The sequence below is a fragment of the Megalops cyprinoides genome, chromosome 11 (genome assembly GCF_013368585.1).
Source record: "Megalops cyprinoides isolate fMegCyp1 chromosome 11, fMegCyp1.pri, whole genome shotgun sequence".
Classification (NCBI taxonomy): Eukaryota; Metazoa; Chordata; class Actinopteri; order Elopiformes; family Megalopidae; genus Megalops; species Megalops cyprinoides.
Window position 1 is genome coordinate 8,163,690 of NC_050593.1, and position 26,267 is coordinate 8,189,956.

A 26,267-nucleotide genomic window follows, 5' to 3' on the forward strand; every position below is an offset into this window, starting at 1 on the left:
ACTGCCCTCTGCCTCATGTTGTTGGGTTAAAATAGAGCCAGGTGGACCAATGCAGGCCATACTAAGGCACATTCTGGTAATGACTACCAGTGGTTCAGGTCCATAAACCTCTGGTAGATGTGTCTTAGAGGCCCCCGGCTGTATTTCTGTAAAAACAGAGAGCTTACAGACACAGCTGTGTGCAAGAGGGCAAATGTCATGCTTGTCCTTCCCGGGCTCCAAAGCTAGGTTCGCACAGGGCCTTCAGGGCTATCATCTCACCCCACGGCCGTTCAGCCTTTAGCCTGATTGGATAATTGGATCAGCAATCAGGTGTAATTGGCCCAATTGCGCTGGAGGTACCCTGACACTGCTGAGGGAGAAACAAGGAGTTCTCTTTCTTTTGCCCTGCAAACCTCCTTCTGCTGTGTTACTGTGTGCAATGTGTGCAGGGTGGTGTGGGGGAGGGGCTTCATTAAACAATGAACAACCCCACCCCTCTTAAAACACGTTTAGACCTTAACACAATCTGAGAGGGAGTTTACACTTCAGATTCTTACACTGCTTCAGCGCTCATCTTCTTGAGCTTCATGAGGAGCAGGTATTTCCTTGTAAGAGTCTTATTTGCAGTTCCAGTTCCTCAGGTGGACAGGTAATTCAGGTCTGCATTAATGGAGGGATGGTTAGCCAGTCTTCCATATGGTGACATTCCTCATTAAATTGCATGTTTTGCTCAGCAGATGCTGTTGTCCAGAGTAACTTACATAGCTGACAATTTTTGCATATTTCCATGTGTACAGCTGGATATTTACTAAGGCCATTCAGGTTAAGCACCTTGCCCCGAGGGTATAACAGTAGTGCCCCACCTGGGAATGGAGCCACACCGCTTAACCACTACAGCTCACTTCTCCCCGACCAACCCAACTCTGTCTTGCAGCTGACCATCTGGTCATGCTGCAGAGGTGCAGTCTGTATGTGAGCGCATTACCTTACTGCAGCACTTCCAGCACAGAGCAGCCTGGATGCACACCACTGACTGTTTGGTCATACAATAACTTCATTTACAGCACGCTTTCAACCCCCAGCTCTCAAAGAGATTTGGTCCTGAATGAGGTTAGGCAGCCCTAAAACAGCTGTGCCCCTCCCTCCAAGAGCATGTGGCTGCCACAATGTTCAGACAGTGCCTGGATGTAAACCCTGGACTGAAGAAGACAGTAATGAGGAGATTCTCCAAAGCACGGGCATTCCCTATTCCCTAAGCGGCACTGCTTGTTGCCCCCCCCCCCCACCGCCCCCCACCCCCCACAATCCCTCACCAAATGCACGCTTCTGTTCATTCTCTTTTCTAACATTCTCCTTCTGTTCATTAATCTGCATTGGCAGGACAATTTCTAATCCTGGTCTGTGTCACTTTCCTTCCAAATACCAGGGTGAGCAAACACAAACGGTGACTTCCTGTGACCTTAGCTCAGGAAATGAGAAACCATAACAATGGTCAATGGTCACAGTTCTCTGCCTTTTTAGTGGCCTTTTCTGAGCACTGGTCATGTAATGCTTTATGCTGACTAATAATGAAGAGATAGGAACCCAAATTTATTAGTCTTAGCTCATCTCATCTCCGTGTAGGTGCAACAGCATTCCCAAAACAAGAACACACAGAGCTGTGCTGTTAAGGTTAGTTAGAGTAGAGTATAAAGTGGTCACTTCTGCCTCGGGTGCCAAACATCATCACTCTACATCACTGTCAGTTTTCAGCCACAAAAAACAAGCAAACACACAAGGGCTGGCTTTCTTAAATAACATTTTTTATTGCATGTGCTACCCATAATCAGTACAGACTAAAGCAATATTTTACTACACTACTTTAAATTAGGTTTATGCAGCATCACAATAAACAGTATATGAATTATGTACAATGGAAGATACAGCAAGATCAACCAGGCCTCTTAATATATAACCTTTTGATATTTAGAAACAATAGATACATAGCCAAGGTGAAAACACGAATGAGATCAATTCGGCTCCAATTGCGAAAACAGAAAATAACATCCATTCATAATCGGCAGAAAAATTAACACAATATTTATACATTTGGTTCCATTCTGTAAACTACGTTTTTTTTTCTTTAAAAAAATGTAAATATTGCATATGTGGTTGGTGAATTGTACCTAAGTAGCAAGATTTACTCTAATGTCAAGTATTACTTGTGTTTTCTTTTTTTTAATTTTTATATTACATCGTTACAAAATCTGTTCTTAGTGGCTTTTCATCAGATAGATTCCAGGCTCAGTGAGGCCAAACTATCGCATTCAGCATGTACCTTTCATTAGTGCTATAGTTGTTTCGGGAAATTTAATCAAACAAGTATTTACAATTAACGACTTAAGTTATTAAAGTTTAAATGATCAAACAAATTGCAACTTTTTTAGTTGTAAACTCTGTCTTTGTACACTATTTACAGTATTGGGTAATGTTGAGCAAAGTGACACCAGTAGCTCAGATGCCTTTGTTTCACTGGTTTAAATTATTTTCTCCTTTTCTTTCCACTCGTCTCCGGTGGAGAGCACTGAACACTCTACATTCAAACTCGTCTTGTGTTGCGTATCTAGGTGCTGTGCAAGACCTTGCATTGGTGCGGGTGATTCATCCCAGTCTCCCAGCAATGAAAGCAGCACTGTCGGGCTCAAGCCCCCGAAACATCCCTGATAACAGCATCAGCGAGCCACTTCCACCCGTTACTCAATTCACCAGCTGTTCCACTGGTGTGCCACTCAGCCAATCACATTTCGCCTGAGGCTCAGCTGTCGAGCATCAATTGGATGAACTGGACGCGAAGCCTATCATAGTCGGGGTAGAGGTTTCTGGGAAAGGCTGAGGTTCTGCGAGTTCAGAGATCAGCGGTGCGAGCATGGGAGAAGTCACCAGAGGATTGTGGGTGATCGAGGTCACAGGTTTAAGTGTATAGAGGTGACTGACAGGTGACTAGGATCTGAATGGTGGCATTTCACCACCACTGTCCAACTGAAGTATCACTTGACTTGTACATTTCTGTGAAGAAGAATCTCTATTTCATTTCTGTTTTAACATCTACCATGTACCTTTTCTCTGGAGCCTGTTTTGCATATGTATATAGATATATATATATATATATTTTTCTTTAAATCTAATTATAAACTTTTTCACGTGACCTTTAATGTAATTATTATATCAAAATAAATTAAAGATTTATGAAAAATAAAAATAAAGTCTATAGTACAAGAAGTCAGACTCAGGTAGTTGAGTCTCTAAATTTAAAGTGAGAAATGCTTCCTTCTACTGCTTTCAGAAACATTCAGCTCTCATGGCAAATGGTTTGTCTTTGATCTTCCGCATGTGTAGGTCCAAACCAAACGTCTTTAGTAGAAATACTCTTTGACAAAGTTAGTAAGGCTTTTGACTGGTACTATGACACATTCAGCTTTCAAAAAAAAATCAGGAAATCTTATATATTTTCAGTACGCAAGTAATTACCTGGCTTTTCTTCTGAGGTAGGGCTTCAAGCTACTTGTCACTGAATTTGTTGTTGACTGTAATAATTAAATTTCATCCTTGTGCTGTAGAGGATGTTGAAAACACACACACGCACACACACACATGCTGTGGATCTAAAAAGTCTACACAGTGTTTCAAAATTTCTTGTTTTTGGTGTCTCAAAGGCTGAAATCAAGACAATTGCATCTGTTTTTCAAAAATGTATTGAAAATGAAAAACTGTCTTGGTTGCATAAGTCTGCCATTAAACTAATACTTGGTTAAACTTTTGCTTTCATAACTGCAGTGACTCTGTTTGGGTAAATCCCTGCCAGCTTCTCACATTCTCTCCCATTCTTCTTTGTAGTAAAGTTTGAGTTCACTTAAGTTGCCAGGGGATGGCTTGTGAACCCCTCTCTTCAGCTCAGTCCAAAGATTTTCAGTGACATTGAGGTCACGGCTTTGTCTGGACCACTCCAGGACACTCATCTTCCCTTTTTTTTCCAGCCATTCCACTGTGGACTTGGATGTGTGCTTTGGGTCATAGTCATGTTGAAAGGTGAAATTCATCCCCATATTTAGCTTTTTTTGCAGAGGGTAGCAGGTTTTTCTCAAAAATCTTTTGGTAATTTGCACTATTCATTTTCCCCTCTATCCAGGAGTAATAGCCTGATCTAGGTAGGGTTTTTTACTCTGTTCCATGATATATTTAAGGTGTTTGATACCTTTTTATAACCCTCTCCTGATCTCACACTCCCAATATATAGGGTGTAACTTATGCAGGCCTCAAGGCAATAAAAACATGAAATTCTGAAAGGGTGTGTAGACTTTGTAGACCCATTGTGTATCTATATATGTCTGCACATGTGGAAATATGTGATGTACCTGTATATGTGTGAGCGTGTGTGTGTGAGCACATACATCCGTATGAAAAATAGGTCAAATATCCTTCACAGGTTTTGTGAATGAGGTTCACTGGCCAATCACAGTCCAGGGCTCAAACATAATGGGTGGGAACAAAAAAAAAAAAAAAACCTAGAAGAACACATATCTGCCCATATTCATCTCACATACAGTCCTGTGTTTGGAGTCGCACGGAGAGCAGCAGTATGGTGGTTCCTGATCGTAGGGTGGGGGGTGGGGGGTCATGTCCGACTCCCCTGCTTCGGGAGGCGCAGTCAGGGGGTTGTCTGCAGCCGTGCCACGGTCGGGACGCCTGCCTCGCCCCCCCCCCTCCTCTAGTGGGCGGCCCGACGGTGCAACGTCGACCCGTTCATGTGATGGAGAAAGAAGGGGAGAGCCTGCGTACCGTTTAATCTGCAGAGGGAAAAAAAACAGAGAAGAAACTGGTCAGCTGATTGGCTTTCACTGAGCTCAGAGAGAGACAGGTGGGGTTACAAACGTGGTTTGTTTGTTACTGGGAAGACAGGCGTGAAGCAGCAGCTTCCCCATCCCAATTCAGGGGGGCCAGGTTGCCGTGGTGCTAAATGCTGATGTCACATGGCTAGAGATCAACTGCAGATTTCTGACTTTCAGCAACACAATCCCATTCACCGACCCGCAGCATGCACACGCTGATCACACTCACTGGCATGCATTCAGGAGTGGGCAGTTAGTGGTCCCCACCACCACACCCCTGGAGGACAACCACAAGCTCTTCACAAGTGCCAAGTCTGTGGAGAATTTGCTTACAGCTCGTGGGACAGCCTGCCATTCCACCTATGCCCCGGCTACCCCTACTACTATTCTACCTGGCTTGCAAAAAGGTTAAACAGTGCCTTCTCTGATTTTTCACCAGTGCCCAAACCAACAGGCTGCTGTTTAACGATGGGCAGCCAACAATACAACACACAGGCACACCACAGGATGCTGTCTCTGCTTTCCGAAAAACCCAATGCGATCCTGTGAGATTCCTTGCTGGTTTTTATGGTGATCCTGACTTAATACAGGTTTGGTGAAAAGCACCCAGTGTGTAAGAAGGGACAGCCACAAAAGTGCGCGTCCCGTGTGTGCACCCGAGAGCAGATGGTCTCTCCAGAGATGCCGTGCCCGACCTTTGCCCTTTTGTGCTGGTCTGTGCCACGGGATTTGCATAGGGGCCTCTCTAGAGCGGAAGTTGTGCGCGCGACCAGCCCGCCACTGGCGTCTTCCTCCGGCCCTTTCGCAGTGAACAAGGGCTGTTTTCACAGAGCCCAGCTCGGGGGGCTCCTCGTTTATACAAACCCTCGATTTAACGGACCGGCCCGCGCACCACAGTAGGACCGTTGTCTTCCTCTGGCCTGTTTTCTAATTCAAATGGGTCGCTCATCTGGCTCCCCCGCGTTACATAAAGAGTCCTACCACATAGGAAGAAGTAGATCAGGGCAAAACAGCTCTGCGTTGGCGTAACTGGCTAATGCCAATGCCAAGTCCTCCTCCGGTCCCTCACCAAGCCACCTCAACAACACTATGAGGGGTTACTCTAGACTACACCTCGTTCCACTCATTATGGAAGATGAAATTAGCTAAAAAAACAATTATCTTGTTAGTGCCTGTTTTTAATCCCGTTGGCGTTATATTTCAGAATTAGGATCCCATTATTGTTGGTAAATTACTAAACCACAGATCTGCATAGCGAGGGGTGACGTTTGAAACCGTTCAGCTGAATGTACCCAAACATCTTGGATCCCAGCTAGGCCTGTTGAGATGGCTAAAGGCCTACACTGTGTATTCCATGGCGCAATCTATTGAGCTGAGCGCTCACCACAGCCCACAGAAACAGCTCCAGACCAATGCTGTGCTAACCCTCTGTCAACATTAAAACAACCTTGTGAAGAAATGACAGCGGGCCGTCTCAACTCACAGCCGTCTCACATATGACTTTAATAGCCCAGTCTGGATTTTTCACTATAAGCAGCAAATTAATTCAAACACTGTAGATAGTAAGATATTTTATATTTTGGTATGACCCACTGCTGCCATACATGGTCAGAATCATGATGCATGCTGTGAGGCACTGAGGCACTTCCTGTTTTCCTGAGCCACCGAGAACACAAAGGGAACAAGCAGTCCCATCTTTTCAAGCTCCCTAAACCTGATCAGCTGTTCCTCCTCCCCTTACACATGCTAATGAGGCCAGCCTTATCACCAACAGTGAGAAATTAACGCAGGGGAGAGGAGGTCTCCTCTCACACTGGCCAGCTATTTCAATAGAAGAGCTCGCTATCCCATAATGCACTGCTGTAGAGTGACACTCACTGATCCACAATGCACTGCTGCAGGGCCAGTCACTGTCCCACAGTGTTCAAAAACAAACCCACAAACCGGGCTCTCTCTGGGCACGTGCTGCCCCTCTACGGCTTTTTAAGCTCTCCCATTCTGTTGCTCCGTGGCGCTCCATGGAATTTAGTGAGCCCAACAAGGCAGCTTAACATGTCAATTAACCTCTTAATCACATTAGGAGCCTGACCCAATTCGGAGAAGGTCCGGCTCGTGCAGAGAGCAGCGGCTGGCCCTCAGGTCGCACAAGCGAAAGGACCGCCCGGCGTGTAAACTTTAGGAGATCTCAGGAATGCAGATGAAGGGATGCATGTGTGTGTACTGATGATGAAGCTGCAGAAGAGCCCGGTCTCCCGGGGCGAGTGGGCTTAGAGAGAGCAGCGGGGATGCTGCAGTGTGCAAGGACATGGAATAAGAGGACCGTTTTTCCCTCCTCCTCCTCCTCCTCCGACGTCAGCCGAGGGGGGGTGGGCCACTGTGGCAGTTTGAATTTCACAGGGCTAATTAGACGGAGCGAACCCTGCGAGCCGAGCGACTATCGCGGCCCCTGACGGAGCGGGAAGAGAATGCCATGAGGTCATGGGGCAGTCCCAGCGCCCCCCCAACCAGTCAGAGCCGGTCAGGGTAGACCTCGGCAAAGAGGCGCGTGGCTACACCAAAACCATTAACTCTTGCCCCCTCCCCACCGGCAGCCGAGCCACTGTTACTGACTCTCGCTCCTCTGTGTTAGCCCCGCTTCTCCTCAAACACCTAAACAAACACACAGCCAGGATGCACAGGCCCACCCTCACTTCCTTCACTCTCATTGGTCAAATTCTATAAACTTTATCAACGACTGTGTTCTGACTGAGGTCAGTTTTATCTTCTGCATCATACATAATATATTTGTGTGTGTGTGTGTGTGTGTGTGCATGTATGTCACAATAGCACAAGCCGTCTGTTGTAACCATGTTTGTATTTAAAAAAATTGTGACTCTTTGACTCTACTATTATTTGGCAATTTTGTTAAAATGTCAACATTTTTACAGCACCCTGAAAAATATAACCAAAAAGAGAAAAGATTGAAGAGGCGTAATTCCCCCATCTTCCGCTCCGCTCAGAAAGCCTTCGTCCATCTGCCTCTAAGGGCCCGCCCCCATGACCTCTGACCCGCCCCCACCCCTCCCACCTCTGGCCCCTCCATTTGGGGAGGGCTGCCGCCCCACAGGGCCCTGTCAGCTGTGGAACAGCTGAGTGCCTCCAACGCTTCTCAAGGGCACCGCTCAGCGCACGCCTACATACTCTGCCAAACGCAGACACATGCGTGCCGAGTTTGCAGCTGCCAATGCGTCTGTGAGCGCATGCGAGTAAGGGAGAGAGGGAGAGAGGGGGAGAGAGAGAGAAAGAGAGACAGCGAGGCGGGGGGAGGGGGGAAGGAAGAGAAAGAGACAGAGCTTCCCCATTCAAATTCAAAATTCAAATTCAAACAAGCTTTATTGGCATGACCACCCAGCTGTAGAGTATTGCCAAAGCAATTTTCACATAAATATGCAACCAAAACAATTAACTTCCTTAAAATACACACACACACACACACACACACACACACAAACTATGCTTTTTCTAGAACACAAGAGTTAAAAATCAAGGCAGATCACTGACAGCTGGCGCAGTTGAGGTCTTTTCAGTACCTGCTATGCCACTGGAAGTGAACCATCTCTCCACCCCCACCCCCCCACACGCTCTTTTCTTCATTATATATTTATTTCTCCTCGGCTATATTTAGGCTGCACGCATACAGTGAAGAGATCAGCTGAAAGCGCTTCATGGCCACTGTAAACAGGCTTCTCTGCGGAGCAGGAGTGGGAGCAGAGGCACGCTGGGGGCACAGGGAAAGGGCGTGGCTTTCACTGGCCTGTCCTCCATCTTCTTTCCATTTCACAGGCTGCGCTGCTCTCAGGGGCCCACACGACCACTCATTCATACAGACACAACGACACAGCCCCCGCACACACACAGACACACACATATACACACATATACACACGCATACACACAGACACAAGGTCACCAGTGAGAGGGACAGCACCCTGACCCACAATAATAACACCCCCCCCCCTCCCTCCATCAGACCTGAAGGACTCAAGATGAACGTACACCACACACTGGTGTTACTGAAGGAAAAAAACATGCACACGCAGACCTTGCCCTCTCCATAAAACTCTCCGCCACCGCCGGCAAGCGCAGCGAGCACGGCGCTCGTCGCGCTCTTAATAACGCGTCCCAACGAGAGCGAGGGGGCGGGGCCGGAAGAGCCTTTTCATCCCGCCGCGTTTGGATTCCGCTCGGCGGTCAGCGCACCCTCCCGCTCGGTTCCCACGCTGCACGAGCAGCCCGGAGGGACGAAACGCGAGAGCGCGGCTTTCCGCGTAAACACAGAGGAAACGAGCGGTCCAGACCCCTGCGCTCCGACACTGCACCCTGCGTGAGACACAACTACAGCACAGCTACGCTGCAGGACACTGTGTATATGAGTCACTGACATCAGAATCAGCCGCATACACTGATCAAAAAACACTGAAGGCATCTTTCCTGCCCGGACGAGACCGTTATAAGCGGAGTGCACATCACATGACAATTTGCTTAGATCCGTCATTTCTGCACACTGATAGGTCCCTCCTGAAGACCACCCTACCCCCATGTGCTGTGAGAGCTGGGGGCAGGATCTTACAGAGTCCTGTGGCGTTTCTACAGTGTCTTCATTCATTCTGGTGAAATTGCATTTCCACTCTCCCCGTCCCCTCCCCCCCTCCACTGCTGCCACAGATTAAATCTCTCTCTTTTCCTCTGAACGCCCTGCAAATGGCCGCGGTAATCTAGCACTGCAGTAATCTAGCGCCGCGGACCAATTAGGGGCAGTCCCCACCACCTCCCGCGCACCGCCCATGGCCCCCGGCCCCCAATCGGTCCTAACGACCGCGCTCAGTTCTCAGCCCTCTGTGGGCCATGACGGAGGGCGGGGAAAGCTCCCGCTGGGGGACTGATTACGTGTCTTCCCTCATGAAGGCGTGAAGTTACGCGCTCTTACACAACGGCCCCGAGGCGACCGATGCTGGGAAAACAACCTCCACCAGCATCCCGTCCAGCCACACGCAGCCCATTGCATGCGGCTGCAGAGAGCTGAACGGGGCCTGCCCCAGGCGGCTGGGATGGAGCTCCACTCCGCCGATGGCGTCTGGGAGGAGAGCCTGCAGAGGCATACAAATGCTGGGGAAGTGATGGCTCTGTGGACAGTGTGCGGCCAGTTAGGAGTCTCCCCCTGCGCCTCGGGCCGCGCTGTCCATGAACGGCCAGACCCACTAAGGGCGGATGGGAGTAAGGCCTGGAGGGGCAGGACCGTGGGGAACCACGTCGGTCCCTGGTCTCTTCATAGGGTGCAGGGGTTTTTTGGGATGGGGGTGGGGCCACGACACGTGCCTCCTCCCTTCAACCCTAGGAGAAAAAAAGCAATCTGCTCAGCAGCGTCTAATCCCCCGCTCCTGCAGAAGGTAATCCTCCTTAACCCGCTGCTGAATGTGGCCTGTGTCCCGCGCTGATCTGCGGCAGGAACATCCCAGCCTCCCTCCCTGCCCGGAGTCCTCTCTGCCTGGGGAGGAACCGGCGGATGCGGCCGCTGTCCTAACTGCTCCATTTAAACAAGACAAACAAGACTGAGGGGGAGACAGGGACTGACCCATGCCTCTGCACACACACACGCACACACACAGGCATGCACACACACAGGGGACTGCTTTTCAGAAGCAGAAGGCTTACCCCCATCACACACACACATACATACCACACACACACACACACACACACACACCTGAAAGCAAAGCAGCAAATTAAGTCTCCTGGTTGTGTATGCCACAACTGAAGTATCCTTTCAACACAGAGGAGAGATAATCTGAAGCTCCAATGTCTGGAGAAATCCCCACGTTTGAAAAGGACACCTGTGTGTGTGTGTGTGTGTGTGTGTGTGTGTGTGTGTGTGTGTGTGTGTGAGAGAGAGTGAGACACTCATACTTGCACCACAAATTTCACCTACTCCACATTAGGTCCACAGCTGGGAGAGGCAGGTCAGGGGCTCCCTTCTGAATGTGCAGGGCCTCACGCAGTGAAGCCTGGCCCTAATTTCTCTCTCAGGGTGGAAGACAAACAGTGGCTGGTCTCTGCTGCGGCAGCAGATGGTCTGCGGTCATTAATGTATTGTCAGAGGCTCTGATGTGCCCGATAACGAGGAGGCAGTGCTCGGAATGGCAGGTGCACAGCCCTGACCCCCGCCATCTGCCGCCAAACAGCATCTCCTCTCAGCTCACAAGGAGGCCCAGGAAGTTAAAAAAGGGGGTCGCGCACCCCTCCGCTCAATCTCAGGATATGCACCTCACAGGGGGAGGGGCAAGGGAGAGGGAGAGAGAAAGAGAGAGAGAGAGAGAGAGGGAGAGAACAGTCCGGAAAAACGGCCTCTTTACACCAGGCTCCTCAGGCGTATTAGTGGTCATTTGAGCCCTGTTACTGCCCTGGGACAAAGTCAAAGGTCACATGGTGTTGGTGGAGGAGTGGGGGTGGGGGCAGTCTCAAAGGAGGGGTGTGCCCCGCACGTCAGAGCGCTGGGAGAGCAGAGGCTGCTGCCGAGGCGAGAACAAAAACAAACCCAACTGCTCAGTTTGTTTTTCATCCTCTGAACTGCTGAAGGTGCTCGCAAATAATCCGCACAAACATCACCATTCTACAAATAACATCCCCTGCCTGGCCTCCGTCCCTCAACAGTGCCACCGCGATTTATTATCTGGAATTACTGCATTCCTTTCTCACCGTTTTGCCATTTTTGTTTGACTTTGTTGCCACTTTCAGTGATTTGAGCGGTTCTGTCGATTTTAATGGGGTTCTTGTGGCCGGTTTTGCCCGGTTGGTTCGGAGGGACCAGGGCTGAGAGCGAAGCCCCAAACGGGCTGAACGGCGCGCATTCCTGACGCAGAAGTCACTCTGCAGCGAGCGCAGTGACGTGGCTCTGCCCCCTTTCATTCAGCGCTGCCGTGATCATCGGAAGAGGCCGGCGAAATTCCTTATCGGCATAGTATCAGTGCGCCGCGCAAATATGAGAGCTATTTTCACCATGTAACCTTTTGTCTCGTGATGAAAAAAATGGGTCTGGTTCAGAGCGAGGGCTTCCTGGAACGCTCTGTGCCTCGTTTGGGTTTATTTTTGAAGCGAAACACATCAGCGCCGCTCACCCCTCCCTTGTCTGTTAAGCCTGGGGACACCGCTCTTCCGCCGAGCAGCTTTCAGGACAAACAAGCCAATCAGCAGCGAGCTTTACCGGAAAACGGAGCCCTCGGCAGGTTTCCCTCCCCACACCAGGCTTCAGCGATTCGGAGCCGGGCTGCAGTCAAATTTCAAAAATTCTCTGTGACTACTCCGCAGTTTTTTGGGGTACAGGCACTCTGTCACTCCCTGCTCTCTCCTCCCCTAGACACACACTACAGTCCCGCCCCATGCATCCCCTCCAGCTTGCACTAAGAGCATCACTGGGGCTCAAGGCTCCCTACGCAATCACGTTATGAAAGCCACTGGATGCAATCAGCACACCTCTGCTCTGTGGCTGTTTCTACCACATAACTGCTAACACCAGTGATCCTGCAGTTCCTCAGTATTTCTGTCTCTCTGTTGTTGATGTTTTTGCAAATCTTGGGATTCATGTTTGGATTTGACTTCAAATCTGTAGAACTGAATGAGAACTGTTGTGAAATGTTATAAAAGAATATAGAAAGAAACAATGACAGTTTAATTTCTCAATATCAAACTAATTGGAAACTATTTTAAAAAATAAAAAGTGTGTGTGTGTGTGTGTGTGTGTGTGTGTGAGAGAGAGAGAGAGAGAGAGAGAGAGTGAGTGTGTGTGTGTGTGAGAGAGAGAGAGAGAGAGAGAGAGAAAAGAGCCCCAGAGGGTCACAAAAACAAGCGAGTATTCACCTCTCCCAGCAGCCTTTGCATGCGGTCCGCATTCCAATCACGAAACTAAGTACCTGACAACTGATAAACAACTGCCGCACTTGTTTTGCTGCGGAACGATCCGGGCCTCCGTCGCGCAGGCGTCCGAAAACACATGAGACTTGCAACGTCTTGAAAAGAGACACATGGAAAAGAGCGCACATGTTCGACGAGGGGGACGCACATGTTTGATCAGGGGAAGGCCGTGAGATACAGCGGGGCACCCACCCCCTGCCGCGGAGCAGCCAGTTCACGTAGGCAGAGTTATATATCACCCCGGCGTTATCTTTTATATGCTCACTAAATGCGCACGAGTTCTCCTCACTGCTGCCTGAGTGTGTATTCGCTGTAAAAATAGCCCCTTCCCTAATAACTCTTTTAAATTTACAAACGACCTGCAGTTTGTGCAGAGCGAGGTCCCCACTGATGTGTTATACGTGCTTTGACCACATCATGTTTTACAATTGCTCAGAGAAACTTGTTAAGGCCTGGAAAACAACATAACAGGAACTGCCCCGAAGCGATTAATTACGGGAAGAAAAAAAACATCTGACAAAACCGAAAGAAAACCAAGTATGTTGTTATTGCTGCAGCTGCTTGTTTACGTGGACACCCACTCCACGCCTAGTTCTGCAGATTAACCCTGCGCTAACTCGTTCCTGTGAGGACTCGTACGAGCTTGCACATACTTACAAACAAGTGCTTCCATGGAGAAAACAACAGCGCCACGTGACTGTAAACGTGCCCTGGCTGCACGGCTAACTGAGCCCAGCCTTCTGCGTTGCCCTGACCACGCACTGGTATTATTAGTTTGTTCTTCTTCCTTAATGCCAGCGAGCAGACGGAACACCAGCCAGGAACTGTCCAGGCCAGGAGTCTAAAATAAGCACATAAACACTCTCCCACTGTACAGGTTTCTATTCCCACCCGCGACGCATAAACAGCCAGGGCTGCACGGTTGTATTAGAGAAGTTACTGGAACGTAAATAAGTACTATTCTGATAATGCGTTATTTTCAGTTCACAATTAACACTGTGCTGTGGTCCCAGCATTAAGTGTTTGGTTTACCAATTACATCAACGCATAATGGCGCACGGGATACCTGACATAAAATAACGAGTTACTAATATGGTTACTAAATTACCTACCGAGCCGATTTGCTTGTGTTTAAAATGTATTTTTGTTGTTGTTGTTGTGATTATCGTGATGGGCTGCTATGGGTGAGATTCATCCAATCGATTATATTACTGTACCAGCAGAGTATTTCGGATACCACTGCAAAATATCTGTGGAAAAGCTTTTCCAACTGTCAGCCGTTTTACAGTACGTGGCCAGTTGCACGTCAACCCACAGCCAAAGCTTCAGCGAGTGCCCCGCCCCCTGCGCATGGGTACACTGATGTTATTCCGTTTCGCGCAAAAATAAATTCATCCGAGCGAGGAAAAACGGTTCAAGTGCTTCAAACATAGTTCACCTTCCTCTGACAAATCTTGGATTGACTTAAATAATCAGAGAGCTGCATTCTGAGATGCGTGTTCCTGCGGTTCAAGACCAAAGGTCTCCCAAACACGCTGACCTTGGAACGCACACGCGTATATCAAAATATGCGACTATAAACAATTCCACTCCTATCGAAAGCGACACGTCGTACTTTCCCAGCTATAGTTACCAACACTGTAATTGTAACTTCCCAGCATAGCTTCCAGCAATTTAGTGCATGGTGAGTGTTCTGCATACATATGGCAGCCACGTAGCTAAAAGTAATTCATTCATAATCTTAATTTCAAAGAAAAACTGCCCTAATCCCTTTCCCATCAACTATAATCTACACACTGAAGTGTGAACAAATCACCCTCAAACTAACTGCGTCACACTGAACAGAATCCAACTGCGTTTATGAATCGAAATACACGAGCATACTCTCGACCAGTTGTCGTGCACAGCAAATTTTCATTTTCCTGACGTTTTTAAAGCTCTAACTGTTAAATTTTTAAAGAGTTTGTCGAAGAGTAACGGCGCTGCGCTAAAGGTTATAAACTGAGTGTGACGTCGCTTAATCCTGCAGTGTCACTGTCTTCGCGTCCGTGTTTACCACGATAGCTTGACGTTCCAGGCAGATCGTATCTCTCGGAATTCTCTGGAACAGCTCAATTTCCTAACCCATAAACAACATCAACGCACAATATCAATTTTTAAAGAAGGTCGAAAGACCGCAATCCGTTTTAAATTGCCGTTCCCATTTCGCCAAGAGTAAGCAAAATAAACAAATTTAGACCTACACAGACTCGTAATCCACAATTATTCAGACCGTTGATATAACTTCTCAGTCACAAACCAGTAATAATGACGCCTTAAACGGAAACGCAATCAATCGCCAGTAGAATTCTTGAATATTACATAACATTACACAGTTGCCGCGATAACGCTTAACAGCCATTTTCATCGTTTTTTTTTTGTTGTCTCAGCGTTATGGTTATAGTTTACAACAAAAATCAAACCTATAATTTGATTTTATTTACATAACTACAATGTCAGTCAAGCTGAAGTGTCATTTACGCATTAATATTTCATAAGTGCAGGACCACTGCCCTTGTAAAATTCTACGGCTCAGTTGACACTCACAGGAATACTAGAGCAACGATTCGGACACTGGAAAATGAATGTTTCGCACCCTACATGCAAACAAACTATAAATAAGACGATTAGGGGGCATGAAACAACTGTCAGAAGCCAGACGTTTGAAAACAAGTCCACTGCGCAGCTTCTAATAAGGAACCCAGGTCTAGGAAAATGATTCATTTCAAAATAACTGAACAGTCTGGTGAACTTGTCCCCTACAAAAAGACAAAACCCTGCATGTAGCCATGTACTCCATACATCACTCAAAATATGCCTGATGATGCCTGACGATGCCTGATGATGCCAGTGCCAGGTTGTAGCACAAATATTTTAATTACTTCACCGTATCAAAAATAACCCTTAAGGCAAAGAATGAAGCACAAAATGCAAATGGCACAGAAATAAATACATTTTCCTCACCTTTAACGGCAGTGGCTGTATCCTTAAAGCCCAGGCTGACGTAAGGAGTGCCGTGGATCCCATTGATACCCCTTTTGCAGCTGGCAGATTTGAACCTGGCCAGACTCTCGCAGTTCCCCAGGTGTCCGTCCATCAGGTTTAAGGCGATGTAGTTGAGGCCGTTCTGAAAGCCGGCGGAGGTCTCGCGGCACATGGGGCTCCCATACTCCTCGTCGGAGCCCTCGCTGTTCCGGACCGACACGTTCTCCACCGAGGCGGAGCTGTGCCTCTTGGGATCGTGGGCGAAGGAGGGAAAGACGGGCGTCACCGTGGTGGTGGAAGAGAAGGTTTCGGAGCTGTGCCGCCGGCGCCCCTGCGGGTCTGCCCGGATCACTTTGGCCCCGTGGTCTGGGTCCATGGTGGCCGCCTGCACTAGGAAAGCCTCCATACTCAGAACGCCCTGCTCCATGAGGGTCAGCCTCTGCAGCCCGTTGGTAGTTGCCTGGATGCTCTCCGTGCCACGCGAGGTGGGCGAGGGGTTGCCGAACGTCATCTCGGCGTAGTCATTCTTCCCCACGCCGGGGAAGCAGGCCGACCCCGCCTGTGCTTTGAGGTAGCCCTCCTCCGGCTGGTGAGAGCAGGGGGGTGATTTCGACACAGCACTCGAGAGGCCAGCCGTCGCCTCCTCCGATTTGGGCGACAGCGTGCTCGTGTCCGCGTTCATGTAATCGGACAGGGGGGACCTCCTCTGGCCGCTGGACCCGAGGGAGGAAGGGGGGCTGTCCATGGACAGCGAGGGTGGGGAGCGCGAGGCCTCGCTGAAGTCTATGTTGATGTACTCACCGGGGCTTTTCGGGTCGGCGGGCAGGGGGTGCTCGTTCATGCTCGGCAAAGTCCGCACAGTGTCCAAAGACAGCCTGGTGGGCCGGCTGGCCCTCGGCCTGTGCGGGAGCCCATCGTTCCGGCTCTGCCTCACTGGCAGGGGTGCAGAGGGGCTCACAGCGGCAGTGGCCGAACCGGCAGGCGCCTCACAGCAGTCAGGCTCCTCCACAATCCTGTGGGTCTGCGGGTTCATCATCACGTACTGGTCGCTGTCCCCGTTCTGGGGCGGCTGCGTTTTGTAGGAGTGAGGCAAAGAGTTGAACGAGTAGGGAATCCTCTGGGGCTCGCCGCTCAGGGAGCCCAGGAAGTAGTCGGGCGGCGTCAGCGAGACGCAGGGCTCCACGGGGGACATGTTCATGTACTCGCCGTTGGTCTGCTTGCTGTCCACGCTCTCCGCTGACAGCTTGGAGCCGCACCACATCCTCATGTAGCCGCTGTCGTCCAGGGAGCAGCTGCCAGGGGAGCTGGTCCGCGACCCGTTCCCCGCTGTCTGGGGGTGAGACCGGGGGTTGATGATCTGCTTGGGGGCAGACACGCACATGGGGCTCATAGGCATGTACTCATCGCTTTTGCTCTTGGGGGCAACGCCGGGCGTCATGGGCATGTAGCCATCGTCGCCAGAATTGCTGCCCGTGCTCTTCAGAGACCCAATTTCGACGTCCCCGTAATCCTCGGGATAGGTGACTTTCGGGGAGGCGCTGTGCGAGCTGTGGCCCGAGTGGCGTTTGGCGTACGTCGCCCGCATCAGGGTGTACTCGTCCAGGGAGGTGGAGGACACCTGTGACGGCGCCCTCTGCTGGGGTGGAGTGGTAAGGGAGTACGTCCGCTTCCTGTATGCACTGTCCAGGTGGAGGGCCTCCTCCCGCCTGCAGCTGTGGTTGAGAGTATTGCTGGTCAGCCTTTCCATCACCATATAGCCATACAGGTCGCTTCCCTCGTTAGACAGGGGCGTGTTGGCAATGGATTCCGGCGTGTTGCTGCCATTGGCCAGCTGGTGCTTGGCGTCACCTGGGCTGGACCCATACTCGTCGCACGATATGAACCCGGCGTCGCTCGGCGACCCGGACACGGAGGCGCTGCCGCTGGATGGCCGCTGGATGCTTTCGGAGGCGGAGCCATTCCCGCCGCTGAAGGTGAGCCCGACGGGGCTTGCCCTGGGGGGAGGGGAATGAGACACCGGCATGGACATGGATTTGCTGTGCTGGAGAGAGGAGGACTCAAACATCCTGCAGGGCCTGGCGGTCACCGTGTTGGACCGGCTCAGATGGGTCCGGTTAGCGCTGGGGCTGATGGGGCTGCAGTTGACCGACACCGGTCTGGTCATGGTGCCATCGCCCTCGCTGGCGGTGCGTATCCGGCAGGCTGTGAACTTGCTGACGGGGGACGTGGCTGCCATGCTGTCTGTCCTGGACCGCCTCAGCAGCCCCGTCTGGCTGGGGGGCAGGTTGTTCAAGTGCCGCCTCGTGGGCACAGAGATCGGGTTTGTACCTGAGGACTGGCTTTTGCTCCGCGGTCTGAACTCTGACAGCTCCTTCATAGCTTTCATAGCCTCCAAAATAGTCTCGTGTATGTTTTGCGCCACCACTGAGTCGTCCGCCTGCATCCACAGCTCGCCGGGTCCGGTGGAGGCGGACCTGCCCACCTCGATGAAGAAAAAGCTGTCCGAGTGCCCACATCTCCGGATATTCATTAGCTGCAAACTGACAGACGCGACCTCCGAGTTCAGCTTTACAAAGCTAATTGTCCGGCTGGATAGGCACAGCCTGTACACCCCCGTTAAATTTTTAATTTGACCGAGTCCTCTGGATTTTAAATTTACTTGCCATACCTCTTTATAAGCGGCGTTCGCTGGTGTGATCAGACCGTAGTTCGCCTCCTCGAATCCCACCAAAGACGACGCAGAATTGCACGCCGACCTGTCGTACACTTTCCCTTCATTCACTAAATCTGTTAAGACTGTGTACCAGCTCTCCTGCTCCTGTTCGTTGTCAGCAGCCACGGCAAAATACTCGTCCTTGGTGTAAAGGGCGATCAGGTGTTTGTGTTTAGCGTCTGCCCGCTTGTTGACGTTCAGACAGGAGTCCAGAGGTATAACCCTTTTCGCAGTAGACTTGTTTTTCCATTTCTTTTCGTTCTCATAATATTCCAGTCTGGCAGGAAAGCCCTCGCTCTGCTCTTTCAGAACGAAAAACCGCTTGTGTCCGTGCTTCTGTTTCCTCAGATATCCGCATTTTTTAACGTTATTATTAATATTTGCATTAGAAAACAAGGATCCTCCCGTCGTTGGTGGACTCGCCATTCTGGCGTCTTAAACTCTCACTTTCCTCAACTTCTATGTTCTGTTTGGTGGCGGAAAAAAAAACTCGTCTGTATCGCCACCTAGTACTCCATTCTCAGCGCCGAGCTCTCCGTTCGGTTTCTGTAACAGTTAAAGAGTAAATAACACATATCACAGAGTGCCTGGACTGAAGGGGAAAAACAACATGTGACGTTCTACACATCCAGCGTTAGTTACAAAAAAAGAAAGAGGGGAAAAAAACACTCGCGCTAGGCGGTGCGATCTTGAGGGGGGCGTACCTGCCAATCCGCCTATCTGATCAGCTCATTCGGCTCATTGGTCCGAAGGGATGATTGATAGCGCCGAGAGCCGGTCAGACGAAAAAAATGCACCCACTTACTCCGGAGTGTTCACTCCGCCTCTGCTGTTTCGGGTGCCCGAAATCTTTGCGAAAGCGTACGCGCTGTCTCTTGCTGAACTGCCGTTTCTAACCCGAATTTGTGAGACTTGTGTCTTGCACAAGTGAAGTGTTTTCAGCGAAAGCTCAGCATGCCAGTAAAACGGTAGTAATAAAACTAGCGTGTGGGCGAGTGCAATCCGGACATGCCCCCGGGAAAAATGCTCAGAATGCGTGTTAAAGAAATCAAGGTAGTAAGTATTTCTATGGAGCCTACACTGTAGTAGGGTAACATTGGTTTTGCTTAAAGCAGCGATGCGAGCTTCGTCTTAATTCTGCAGAGCTATGAAATTGTGTCGTTAATAATGTCCTTTTTTCTTCTTTCAAGACGTTATGTTAGTAAAGCGGGATATTTGTTGGGACGTTGTTCAACAAACTTTTAGGCATATACTGACATTTATTGGACCACTAATAAAATATAATGGTGTTTATATTGTCAAGGAAGTCAAAGTGTATATTTCTCGCTAGACTATATGTCCATATCATATTAAATACATTTAGACGGACTAGCATGGAACGAATTAGACTACTTATTACTCCAGCCAAATGGAAGATATAGACTACAGTTCAAACTCTCACAACAAGGTACATATCCTAAAAGTCGCTAAAACAGTGTTTTGTGTGAAATGTACACAGTACAGGTGTTTTCTTTCCCTTAAAAATGTTATAAGTGAGGCCAGTGCACATTTTTATTAATATAAATTAACCTGGCATTCGTAAGGCAAACAACGGCACTGTCCGTCACACAACTCGCCACTAGAGTCATGCCATTTTCAATAACGTTTGCAGTTGGGCGTTAGTTGTAAACAACTACTGCCGCGGTCACTGCAGTTCAGTCGCAGGGAAAAAATGAACTCTGTCGCACTCCACAATTTGCATTCACGCTGCGCAGCGAGTTATAGCCCACGATTTGTCTATGTAGCCTACCCATGAATATGTAGAAAGTCCGGCATATTTAATGTTTTTGGTCTCAAGCTAAATGGTGTAACTGTATAATTGTAAACAACCGAGAGATCATGTCGCATCTTACTTGTTATATAATTTGCAAGGTTGTCTATTTTTAAGAGCTTCCATCTAGCTGCACGACACTACTGCCCCTAGCGACTACTTTGCCTTATAAATATCACTTGGCTGGCTTTGCGGCAACCTACTGTGAGTAAATAACATGGTCTAGATTCATCAGAACATTTCAGATTAGCCTAATTCACTGTCTTGTAAGTACCGCGTGAAATGAAAAAGGAACAATCGGCTGTAATATGCTTTATAATTTAACGCTAACCATTTGTAACCTGGATCTCTATGTGAATACCACAAATATGGGCGAAATAGACTGATGGTGCCGCGCGATTGTTTTTCCTGGACACCTGACACGCCAGAATGTTAAAACAGAGCTTCCCGTGCTCACAGAAGCGTTTGCTGTAGTTTTTCGCATTTCTGTTTTGTTGCTACGTGCCGCAAAAGCAGTCAACGTCCCCGCTGTTTGCCTTAATCTGTTATGAGTGGTTCCGAGAAGAGGTAGCCCCTCCGCCGGGGAAACACTGGTCACATGCGCTCTCCGCTTTGCTTGTGACGCAGTTTCAATTGGAATAACACATGTGGGGGCCGTGGTAACTCTTGACACCCATTCTAAGCATCACTAAGCAAAAGCTCTGTCCACTGCTTATGGAGCTCGCGTCATTTTTCCCCCGGAAACTTGACCGTAATACACACGCACAGAACTGTTTGGTTGTCTAGAAGCACTAATATAGACTACTTGTCTCTTTCATTCGGTAAACGTTAATTAAATGTACATGTAAATTATTAAACAAAGCACTTTCAAACTGAGCGTATAGGATGTGTGCAATATGAACATACTACACATAGAGCAGACTTAGGCATATGTTATGAGATATGTTTGGTGTAATTCTGAAATTGATGGGGTGCTTAGTGACGTAACCGTTCTCTAAAAGATGACAAATAGTATAATCATCATTATATTCTGAAATGTAATGTTATATTATAATGGATTTTAATGGCACAAGCAAAGGAGTAATTAAAAATGACAGGGTGCTAAATGATGCCAGCCAGTTTACAAAGGCTGCCAAATATATTAAGAACAATTGGATTATGAAAATTATTTTAACAACACAAACCAATATGTATGTGAAACAAACCAAAGAGGCACATTTAGTGTAATTTGGCTATTGTGAGGTTGCTGAGTGACAACATTAATGTTCTTTAATATCTTAAAAACCAATACACCCTGAATGTTTTTGGGCACAAATACAGCATAAACGAATGATGTATGGTGTTTTATTTGTGAGCTTAATGGGGGGTGAGGCTTCACATAGCTCTAACAGAAGGAATCAAAGTTTTACTTCCTTTTGGCTGAGACTGTGAACAAATGAGAAAAGTGCGCAGACCAAAATTACTTTAAAAATTGTGTTCAAGCAATACAAAACACATTCATATAAACATTTTTCAGGCCACATGATCTTAACCTGGAGGTAAGTACTACAAAACAACAGCATAGGTTTCACTGAACATAGGAGGGCTGCTGCTACCATTAAAATAAATGCTGCATTACAGTATAGTTAGTCAATTATATTCTCTTAGCATTGTGGTGGGCACACATATACACACATGCACACACACACACACACACACACACACACAGACAACAAACCATTGCCATGTGACAAAATATATAGAACATTACTTACGTCAATGTTGTTAAGAATATACTACATTAATGGTGTTTTTTTTCTAGTTACTGTTTTATGTTCTGTCTGGTCATTATCACTAGCGTTACAAATGTACTTTATATCTGGCTGGAACGTTATATCCATTTACAATGTTTACCGACAACTTTTAAAAGCTAGGGAATGAAAGTCAGTGGCTCTTGTGTATTTTTTATTATCTAATCTTATGAATTTAAATGCCTGTTCGCTTGCCTTTGTATCCGTGTTTCAGCCATTAGTCAGTGTTTGAATAGGGAAATAAAGGCACGCTGCACAAGATATGTTTCATTCCGTGCCAGCAAAGACGCATCCCGACCTTGTGAAGCAGCTACGCGAATCCTTTCCCTCAGGCCACGGACGCTGTTTCCAGCAGAGCTTTTTTCCAGCAGAACGAGACAAGATAGATGGAAATTAGTAAAAAGTATATTTCACCCTGACACTAGGAAGTATTTTTTTTTCAATCAGAGGATATTTTACCAGGATTGGTAGTGGAGGCAAAGACACTTTGAGACTTCAAGACCAGGCTTGTCAGAGTGCTAGAGACACTGTATGCTTCAGGCAGAATGTTGAAACTAGATGTTCTGAATGGCGTGTGCTCATTAATACACTTATGATGTTCTTATTACGGTAGCTTCTGTCCCCTATGTTGGAACATCGGGGGTTCGCAGGGAGTTTAACTCATAAGCTGCTTGTCTGTAAAATGCAACACAGAACCCTGTAAAAATGCAGTAAGGTGTGTAATTCTTCCCCCCGTGAAGTGTAAACTGTAAAATGCGTATCATCAGGCTAATACTGCCATCCATCTGCCCTGCCTCATCCTCACATATGCTTTATTAGGCTGTGCGTAAGCATTGGCTTTTGATTTACGTGCTGTGGGACATTAATTTACGAGTTAATTAAATGTCTATTACACCAATATTTACGAGGCTTTAAATAGCACCATGATGAATTTTCGATTGCATCCATTATTTTTGTTTGTTTTCTACCTTTGGATAAATGAGTGGCATCAACATGATGGATTCCAAGCATTGTACAAAAATTGCACAGGCCTTTCCAACTGGAGTTGCGTTCTCTGTATAGTGGAGTGGTGGAATATTATACTCTCTGTCTGATTGAGCAGCTCAACACTGGACTGATCAGGAGCACACGAGAGCACACATTTCAATTCCTGTCAGATTATTTTGCTGTGAGTTACGTTTGTAATAATTGCCTCAGAGGATGTAATAATCATCTCACGATATCAGAAAACACAGCAGATCAAAGAGTTTATCCCGTTGTTGGGGTGCACTGTTAACAGACCATGTGGCGCATCTGCATGCAGAACGTCAAAAGTCAGCAGTTCTGAGGTTGCTGTCAGAGTTCAGGGCACTACCTGCAGAGGGGGAGGTTGTTCTCAGTCTACCTTTGATCCCATCCTCCCCAGACAGGCCCGAGTCCAAAGCCCCCTGCAGCTCAGTGTCCCACAGGAAGACGTGATTGGTTTCATAATCTTTCGCAAAGAAGATTAAAATATTCAATCTGATGAGCCGAGTTGGATCGGGTGTGGGGGGGCTCAGATTTATCCTCTCACCCCTGCGTGGACCCCATCGGAAATGAGCAGCTGCCTGCTAATGCCGTGGCGATCAGATTAACGAGGCCTCCAGAGCATGGGGCCCCTCATTGTTCTCGCCGCCTGATGTTGTGTGTGATCCCCATGTTGTTGTTTTTTTGGGGGGGTTTGTGCCAATGTTTTGTTGAACTCAAGTGTCAGGCCCAGTGCTAAGCTGACGACAACATGTGTTCCTGGCATTAAGGTCTCTTATCTGGACACAATAGCAAAAACAACTGCAGTGGCGGGTGGCGGGTGACGGGGGGGATCATCTTCGATCCGGCCACTCAGTCAAAGTGCCCACCTCCCCCAGTTCCTCTGTCCCTGCCCTGGAGGCTCCATGGCTGGCAGTCTGAGACAATCCCTGGGTGAAGGTTGTGGTGGTAATCTGGAATATATGATTTTGCTTCTTTATATGTCAGGTAAGTTCACTTCCACAATGGACCCTGCGCACATACCGTTTCTTCTGTACTGATGTTGTAAGAGCATAAATGGGTAATGGGTATATGCCTCGAGCGTTGGCTGGTGTGACCAGGTGAGGCTCACAGGCGGAACTCCAGAGTGACAAGAGCAGGTGTGCTGCCTCGCCCTGGTGCCAGCGCCTTCGCCGCGCCCGCACGCTCTTCCGATGACATCACGCCAAGCTTGCGTGAGTCACCGAGGTGTGTGGGAGGTTCCCACGTCCATATGCTGAAAGCTCCTACACACAGTATTTCAGATGCAGCTAATATTTATAGAAAGTAAAGACTCAGTTTGTACGAAAGGCATTTTGTGACTGATCTCAACCCTATTCATTTGATGAAACACTATAGAGAATGGTAGCATTTATAGTAGCAATTTGATTATGTTTGTTCACTGTACTGCAGCTTCATCAACTGCAGTATTAGCGTTATTTATTCCTGCTTACTCCTTCTTACTTTACTGCTATTATTATTACATTACAAATTATGAATAAATTATTTCTTCTTCTGTTTTCTGATTATGCTTTGGCATTGTGTACCTTGTATGTCATACCAATTAAGCGTTTTGAATTGAATTGAACTGAAATGATATCATAGTGTATTTCGGATAGACTTGCCTCTGTTTAGGAGAAAGAGGTCATCAATGTTGGCTCATTTGGACCCAAGGCCTACTTAAGGATTTTTTTACAGTCATAACTGACTGTTAAATAAAAGACAATGGAGAGGAGAAATTGTCTTTTTAATTCACAGAAAGCTTTTCAGCTGAGAATGCAATATTTTGAGTTTTATCAGACACAAATGCCCGATCTTGCTTTGAGCCAACACCCCAGTAATTAGATTTTTGATTACTTCTGTTACCTCTGCCAGTGAGAGATAATCTGTTTTAGATCTCTGAATTTATGTATTTCATTCAGTGGTTTGAAAGCCATGAACAATACAGTCAGAACTGAAAGAGTATGCTTCAGTATTTGTGAGGAACATGGTTTTCTTTCTTTTGCATATGCATTTTAAGGCTGAATTGAAATATTACAGCTAAAATATCTAAAATATTTCATCTCAGTTGTTAATAATCCTTTTACATGACCTAGATGGTTTTCATATGTTTTGTGACGCATGTTAGCAAAACGTCCATAAATTTATGTCCGGAGACACATTCCGCTGCGGGCTCCTTTAACCCTAATTTTCCATATAGCAAAACAAGAGCTTAAAAATGAGACATTGCAGATGGGGGAAGAAGAGGGTCAAACCCCTCCTGGATGATGTCACTATCAGTCACGACTCTCAATTAGTCATTGTCTAAGTCATGTGACCAAATGCAAATTAGAGTCTAGCATGATTTATGTTTAATTCCCAACCCCCATCTGACTCTGGGGAAATGAGGGTTCGTTTGTAAAAATGGACTAGAAAAAAGAGCCGGATGTAGTCAGACTGTTGGCTGGTTGTTTAACCAAGCGCACAGTGCCTTTGGAAGGTATGTTCAGGTCAAACACTAAGTCTAGACTTTCTTTCACTAACGTGACATGTTAAGCAGAAGGGATCTTACCAATGCTGATTCTCTGTGTCAAAGCTGTGTGCGTGCACACGCCCGACCCTAGTTTGGGCATTAGAATGAAATTTGTTTTTTTTTTTTTCGGCTAACCGAGTCAGACGTGTGACTCTTCAAGTCGAGCGTCAAGCAGCTGGCCCCAGCCTGAGGGACAGTCACAAGGGACACATAAAAGCCCCTCCATCACACTTTCAACACTTATATATAATACAACACAACACTTTCTTTTCATGTTACAGAGTCTGTTTTATGCTATTTGATTCGTCTGTATTGTGTTTCTGCCTTTTTAAGTCAGTCTTTCATTTAATTATTTAGTACCTTTGTTCTTGTGTTATTGTGCTAATATTGATCTTTCTTTTTGATATCTGCGCACTGGGGTAGTTCGATTGGATGTTTATCAGGCCAGCAAAGTGAAATGAAACTGGAGCCGAGTGGGACACTTGAGGCTCGTGATTCTGAGAGCGTGTCCGCTAAGCTGCTCTTCTAAACAGCGGCATGGCGGCCCTGTCTAATCCCAGACGGGCATTGAGTAAGACAGACGGATCGATCCGGGGGGTTCACG

The 26,267-nt window shown here is 47.7% G+C and overlaps 1 protein-coding gene across 1 annotated transcript; it reads right to left on the reverse strand.

Moving 5' to 3' along the window:
• Positions 1-1,763: 1,763 nt before the first annotated feature.
• Positions 1,764-19,130, reverse strand: LOC118785461 (insulin receptor substrate 2-like). Its single transcript, XM_036540114.1, has 2 exons — positions 15,795-19,130; positions 1,764-4,805 (listed from the first exon to the last, which is right to left on the reverse strand). Exons 1-2 carry the CDS (start codon positions 18,952-18,954, stop codon positions 4,801-4,803), a joined length of 3,165 nt encoding a protein of 1,054 aa, XP_036396007.1. The 5' UTR covers positions 18,955-19,130; the 3' UTR covers positions 1,764-4,800.
• Between the last annotated feature and the right edge of the window lie 7,137 nt (positions 19,131-26,267).